We start from the raw sequence: 7,370 nt of genomic DNA, 5'->3' as shown, positions 1-7,370 counted from the left end.
GCAAACACAACAAGCTCGTCCTCCGCCCGTGTGCGTACACGTATGACGGCTGTATGGGGGGCTCGATCCTCTCCACCGTCGCCGCCGCGCGTCGCTCACTGCTCCATCCTCCACCTTCCCTCGCCGCCTCCTGCCTCCTGCCTCCATCTTCCGTTCATAAGGGAGCGGAGGATGAATGACTGGCGGAGCGCAGTGAGTGAAGGGAGGGTGGAAGGGCGCCGGGAGAGGGGTGGCAGCCCCGCACACTCTGCAGCAAATTGCATGATTACCAAGATAGGCCGCCTTGAAATAATTCAATCCATGACAAAACCTAATTACTGGCAGGTAATACCCTGTCAGCTTTAATGCATCTCATCACTCATAATGGCGCAGAGAGCATTTTATGACCCATCTCATTATCGCTGCATTTTAGGCTGGAGCCGCATGCCAACTATTGACTTGTGCCCCCCCTCCCCCCGCCCTTCCTTCCTTCCCTTCCCTTCCCTTCCTCCCTCCTCCTCCTCCTCCTACCAGAATATTTAAGGGAATAACTTCCACTTGTCAGGATGTGTGTTGGAACACTGTGCGGCGTTGTGTGCAATAGGAAGGCGTGCTGTGAGGAGTTGTGTGCGTGTGTGTGTGTGTGTGTGTGGTTGGGTGGGGGTGGGGGGGCACCGTGTCCCTAACATGTGGGCCTCATCATGGCCTCATCCAGTCCAAACTGGGGCCGCTGATTCGGACTCATTCCATCTTTATCGTTCACTGTATGATAAAGATGGTGGAGAGGCGGTAATCAGCCCGAGGTGGGGTGGTGGTGGTGGTGGTGTGTGTGTGTGGGGGGGGGGGGGGGCACATAGAGGAGCCCGGGGACCTCACATGACGCCTGCGTGTGGCGCGCGTGGAGGAAGAATGGCAGGGAGGAGGAGTCAGTGACCTCCGACGAAAACTGATTTAATTGCCTGGATCAGATCCTGTTTATTTATATTTATTTACTATTTTGATGTTGTTTAATTTGCATGAAGTCCCTTTTAGAAAAGCTGCTGGTGTTTTGGAAAGTTGCCCCCCCCACCACCACCTCTAAACGAACTATATTTCTGTCTCTATAATAAAAACGAGCGTCTGCGCGCACCCGCGGTTCAAAGATTTGACGACGTTGGGGGAAAAAAAAAAAAGTGGGTGTTCCGAGAGGGTGGGTGGGGGGGGGTTGCACGTGACGCTATCTCTCCGTTATAGCTGAGCGGCCCGTGATCAGTGAATGACCTTATCGTGGCGGTGTAATGTCTCGCCGGTGAGGGATTGCGGGGGTTTGGATATAATACAGCTGGACTTCTCGCCACTCTCAGTCGCTGATGCATGGGGGACGCGCGCCGGCCTGAGCCCCACCAACACCACCACCACCACCAGCACCACCACCACTACCCGCGCACTCCCCTGCACGCTCCGCGGCGGTCGGGTGGAACACCTGTAGCCGGGTTATAGCGGTCTCCAAAGCGGTCGCTCCGATCCATGCGGGGCTCATTATTTCCGCCTCGGAGAGCGGCGCGGCTGAACGCGCGGCGTCAGTCCAGGTGAACTTGCTCCGCTCGGCGTGGGGGAGGGGGGAGGGGAGGAGGAGGAGGGGGGGGGGGATCTGTAGCCAGAATCCGCTGCCGGCGCTCAGGCTTCTGCTGCTTAACTTGTTGAGAAAGGTGAGTGAGCTGAAAAGTTCATTTGCTTGGCTTCCTTTCTGTCTTTCTGCAAATTGTTTGTTGTTGTTGTTGTTGTTGTTGTTGTTGTTGTTTTTAAGGCTGCGGTGAATTTCAGATGTGTGAGATTTAAATACAAGGCTTGTGTGAGGACCAGGTGAAATGGTGATGCTGGGAGGGTGGTGGTGGTGGCGGCGGTGGCGGGGGCCGGACTGAGGGAACCGTCCCCCTTCCCGCTGTGTGTGTGTGTGTGTGTGTGTGTGTGTGTGTGTGTGACGCGACGCCTGGTGGCACGTCAAACGCGCTGATTAGCGGCGGCAGCGTGCAGCAGGAGTCGCTGTGTTCGGCGGCCAGTAGGATTAGATGGTGGCGGCGCCGCGGAGGGGGAAGCATCTCTTTGTCGCCCTGCTGCCATTCGCTGCCTGCACTCTCCCCGCGCATGCAGCTCCCGTCGTCGATTAACGTGCTCTCTCTCTCTCTCTCTCTCTCTCTCTCACACACACACACACACACACACACACACGGCCGTGTGACGCCCGAACGGCAGCGCACAGCTCGCTGCTCTACCTCCTCCGCCTGCGGTTTTTTTTTTTTGTTTGTTTGTTTTTTTTTTTGTTGTTGTTGGCCGGTGTTTCAACCCCCCACACCCCCCACCTCCTCCTTCTCCTCCTCCGCCGCCTTCTTTTTCATTCCTCGCTGGTCGCCGTGCTGGATTGTTTCCCCCCCCACCACCACCACCACCACCCTCCCTCCCTCCCTACCCTGTAACAAAGCCTGATCCCAGCCTGCCTCCTGCAGACAGCTGCTCTCCGGACCAGGCGGCTCCGGGTTGCATGGTGGTGGCGGTGCTTCGGCTGCTCCAGCGCTTCAACAAATGCAGAAAAGGGAGAAAAGTTTCGGTAAGATGCCTACTTTGCGCTCCGGCTTGTTGTGAACGGCACGTTTCGTGTGTGTTTGGCGTGTGTGCTCCGCGGCGGCAAGTTACAGCATCCCTGCGTCGACGTGTGTGTGTGTGTGTGTGTGTGGTGGTGGTGGTGGTGGTGGTGGTGGTGGGGGGGGGACGCGTCCAGATCTGACCCGCTTTGCTGCTCTAACCCGATCCCTTATCCCCGCGCTACCGCACCGATAACCTTCCATTAGGACGCCACGGACACATCGCTCCGATGTGACGCTGAGCGACCGCGCAGTCCGGTGTGCGCACGCGTTCGGTAACGTTCGCTCCCGGTCTCGTGTTGTGTTGTGTTCCTGCGAAAGCTGCGTGGCAAATTGAGTCTCCGCGTTAAATCGGTTACTGGCCTTTACCGGCACTCCGCTGCCATGGCAACAGTAATTAAACCGATAGGGTGAAATGTCAGCATCTCGCTGCCGGAGCAGCTGGGGGGGGGGGGGTGGGGGGGTGGGGTGGGGGGCTGAAAGAGCAGGCTGCTCTCCGGTCCGTCCCCTCCGTCAGCCCTCCATCCCGTCCGCCTCTGGGTTTCAGATGGTGATGCATGTGGTCGGGGACGCGCGGCGGGCAGGCAGGCAGGCAGGCAGGCAGGCAGGCAGCCCTGGGAGCCCGGCGGAGTGGGGGCAATTGGGAGCAAACAAAACAGATAGCATTTGGGGTTCCGATGTTTGAAAATGAAGCTATTGTTCGCCCCCCCCCCCCCCCTCCCTCGAAATCGGAAGCGCGAAGTGGTCCGTGCATTCTCCCCCGGGTTGATTGCACAGTAAAAAAAAAAAAAGAAGACGAAGAAAGGGGGGGGGGGGGGGGGGGGGGGTTGTACCTCCAGCGTCTTTTGGTTTGGTAATGAGTAGCGGGGAGACTTTGTAGTGCTAACGAGGCTGGACCGGATCAGTGCCGCTGAACGGGCGCAGCGGAGAGCGCAGCAGCCGGCCGGGCAGCCAGCGCGCCCCGCTCTCCAACAAGATCCAGCCAATTAAACCAAATCAATCGAGCCGAGCCGCGGCGCAACCTGTTCCATGCTCTCTGCGAATGTTTGGTGGGGTGGGGGGGGGTTATGCCCCCTCACTCAAGGATAGATTCTGTAAAATGTCAGGCAGGGGAGGGAGTGCAGTGACAGGTCAATCAAAGGACCCCTTGGCGTTATTTTTGTTGTTGTTGTTGTTGAATTTTGAAGCAGGTGTGTGTAGCTTTCCTCCACTGTCATTTGCCCCCCCCCCTTGCAACTTGCAAGGAACTTGAGGTACAGGCAGTGAACTTCATTCAACTGCACTCACACACACACACACACACACACACTCACAACAGTATCAGATTGGACAGGATTTGTGGGGCTTTCGAGATGGAACACACTTTCAAGTTCTTGCCCTTCCGTGTTCGTTTGGGGCGAAACGATGAAGGGAAAACACCCAAACACTGCAGCTGAACTGAACAAATGGTCAGCTGGGTGAATGATGAGCAGCAACTGAGCTAAAAACATCTGCTTTTTCTTTTTGTGGTGACATGTTTGAACTAAAATGGTCAAAAAAAAAAAAGAAGAAAAAAGCTAAAACTATACTTTAAGAGATATATAGCGTGTGTGTGTGTGTGTGTGTGTGTGTGTGAAAGGGGGACAAAAGGGGAGTGAGAGTTGGGGGGTGGGGGGGTGTGCCTCTCCTCAGGGAATGGTAGGAGAATACTAATTCCACCCCCCCCCCCCCCAAAACTCTTCTCCCCCCAGTGGGCCAACAAAAGGCTCTCCACAGTCAGCTCAGGCCAAACAATACAGGGGCCCGCTGCAAAGCTCCTCGCCTGTAGCCACGCCCCCCCCCCCACACACACACACACACACACACACTTTAAACACTGAGGAGGTCAACGTGGAAAGAAAAAAGTGTTGAGGAGAAGAGAGAAATGTGAAACTGGCTTTGTGTCTGTGTGGGCCCGCTTGTTGGTTGTTACAGTTGTTTTTGTGTTGCGGTCTCACTGGTCACAGACCAGTCTGCTGACCACCACTAAACAGCCCCTCTTCTTCTTCCTCTTCTCCTTCTTCTTCTTCTTCTTCTCCTTGGTCACAGTCTTTGTCTGTTGCGTGTCACGTCTGCTGCGGCTGTTAAATCAGATATTCATTTATTTACTTTTTGGGGCGCTGCTTAAGCGACACTTACTGTTACACAGACCACAAGACTACGTGCTGCTAATCGGTGAGCCCCCCCACCCCCCCCGTTTCAGTGTTGTGATGGAAGCTCTCAAAGTTAGGGGTTATTGTTTGTGTCTCACTGCAACTCAACTTCCTTCTTTTCCTTTTTTTTTGTGGGTGCGAGGAATTGTGGGACAGCGCCTCGGCGACTCCGAGTGTGCGTGCCGACCTGTTCTCTGGCCCCACTCGATTTTCAGTACCCGTTTGGTTTTGTTGCACTCGGTCACGAATGCGGGGCTCACGGACTCTGCTCAAAACGAGCGCGTCGCTGTGGATCGAGACGCCGCCAAACTGCCTTGTTTTTTTGTTTTTGTTTTTGTTTTTTCTTGCTCTCTTAAGATCTTCCAGAAAGCCCCGTCCCGTCACTTACAGCTGGATCGTCCGTGGAACCCTTTTGAGTATACTTCATTTTTTTCCCTTTGCCCGGCGTGCGGACACTCTGAACACAGAATTGGGACGCAGCTCTGCACAGACTGGAACACCCACAGTTTCGGATTGTCGTCTATGCTTTTGTGCATATGAGTGGGGGGGAAAAAAAAAAAAAGACATGTTGGAAATGCCATCTGCCTGTGTACATTATATAATACATCATTTGCATTTTTTTTTTTGACAATTTAGAAATATAGGGATGTGCGTTTTATTTTGTTAAATAAACAAATATTGTGCTTATGTGAGCGAGAAAGGGTATTTTGCTCTTCTTGACAATTCATCAATTCACATTCATCATTGCCTCTCTCTCTCTGCCCCTGCCCCCCCCCCCCCCCTCAGGTATACAAATGCTCTCCGTCCAGCCGGACACCAAGCCAAAAGGCTGTGCCGGCTGCAACCGGAAGATCAAGGACCGCTACCTGCTGAAGGCCCTCGATAAGTACTGGCACGAGGACTGCCTCAAGTGCGCCTGCTGCGACTGCAGGCTGGGCGAGGTGGGCTCCACGCTCTACACCAAAGCCAACCTCATCCTGTGCCGGAGAGACTACCTACGGTAAGATGGCCTGGCGTCTCCTCGGCAAACACCGCCGAGTGCCGCCCAGATAATACGCAGTCTGGTCACAGTGTGTGCAGGAGCGTTGGGGGGGGAGATAACCGAACCGGAAATCCACTTCACACACGTTGTAGAGCTCAGGCTGAGCTCCCTTTGGGTTCTGCGGAGTGGGGCGCAGGTTTTTTAAGGCCCCACAAAAAAAATGTAGCACCCAGCAATTAGACAGTGGCGGGTTTTTCCTTGTAAATTACGGCACAGCGTTTGTTTACTGTTTCCAATTTTTAATCAGCTTTTTTTTTTTCGTTTTCATTTTTGCGTGTTTTGTTGTTATCCTCTCAGTGTGTTATTTGCTGCGTTGCTGTTTATTTAGCAAACATCAGTATAACTGTGAGCTGTCTCATGTTAACAGCATCCCATTAATGTACAATTTCCATTTATCTGCGTCACAAAATCAGAAAATTAGCTTCAAACCTGGTTGTTTACAACCGGGGCGGGGGGGGGGGGGGGGTTGACAATGGGGAATGCAACTTTAAAATGTGACAGCTAATCAGAGGAAGGCGGTAGGCGAGCTACGGGCTGAGAGCAGCATCGGTGCTGAACAACACGGCAAACACTGAAACCGTGAAACCTTTCTGGCTTCGCGGGGGCCAAAGGTTCACAACGAGAAAGGGAGTTATTCTCTGTAACGCATCACAGCCAATGAATAACGCGGGCAACTGTTTAAAATAGCTGTGACAGAGTCTTTATAGCCTCCTATTCCCTATTTCAGGAGCCAATCAGGATAGCTCACTTTGCTCCCATGGAGATACACCCATTGGTTGGAGTATAACCCTGACCTACGGTATTTTATTGTGACGGGTAGGCTTTGCATTTATTTTCATTTTGTGATCATTTTATTCCACTGATTATTTCGATTTTTTTTATTTTTTATTTTTGAATGTCAACAGAAGTCACATGACGCGACCCCAACATAAGAAGCTCTGCGGCCAAAACTATTGAGGCTTTTATTTTGGAGGGACCCCATTCTTATTTGAGGCGCTCGCGTGTTTTGTGGCGTCATGATGGCATGACATGGCAAGTGTAGTCGAGCTGGCATCAAAGTAAACGTTCGTGGTTTGTGGGGGCCCGACGTGATCCCGGCTGGGGGGGTTTGAGACGGTCCAGCACCTGACTGGATTATCAAAGTGGTCTCCTTCGCTGGTTTTCAACGTGACATAGTTACTGTATTTTTTTTGTCTCTGGTAAACAAAAATAGCAATAGCATTCTTGTACTAGCATTGCCGCTGACACGAACCTACAAACATCCGACCGTTTTTTTTTTTGGAACAGCTCTCTTTTTTTTTTTTGTTTGTGGACCCCAATCGGTAATATTTTGGGAAGAATACAGATTTCAGGGACGTTCACAGATAATGAGACAAGATAAAAAATCTTTAAATGGATTTTTGTTCACAGATGCTACTCGTGTAAAAAAACAAAAAAAAAACAAAAAAAAAAAAAGCAGCATCAGAAATTGTGAAAAAGCACTAATTTTCATGTTGCACTTCTGTATTGATGCCAGCTGCGTTTCACATCAGCTCCCATCAGCACTTTGTGTCCCGACTG

The 7,370-nt window shown here is 52.5% G+C and overlaps 1 protein-coding gene across 1 annotated transcript in view; it reads left to right on the top strand.

Moving 5' to 3' along the window:
- The first annotated feature begins 2,538 nt into the window (after positions 1-2,538).
- Positions 2,539-7,370, top strand: part of lmo3 (LIM domain only 3) — a 28,736-nt gene continuing 23,904 nt past the window's right edge. The window contains exons 1-2 of the mRNA XM_070928935.1: positions 2,539-2,563; positions 5,555-5,768. Of these exons, the coding sequence (XP_070785036.1) occupies positions 2,539-2,563; positions 5,555-5,768 (239 nt within the window). The remainder of the gene's footprint in view (positions 2,564-5,554; positions 5,769-7,370) is intronic.

The sequence above is a fragment of the Enoplosus armatus genome, chromosome 22 (genome assembly GCF_043641665.1).
Source record: "Enoplosus armatus isolate fEnoArm2 chromosome 22, fEnoArm2.hap1, whole genome shotgun sequence".
NCBI lineage: Eukaryota > Metazoa > Chordata > Actinopteri > Centrarchiformes > Enoplosidae > Enoplosus > Enoplosus armatus.
The sequence above is the reverse complement of the archived record's forward strand: the minus strand, read 5'-3'. Positions and strand labels throughout refer to the sequence as shown.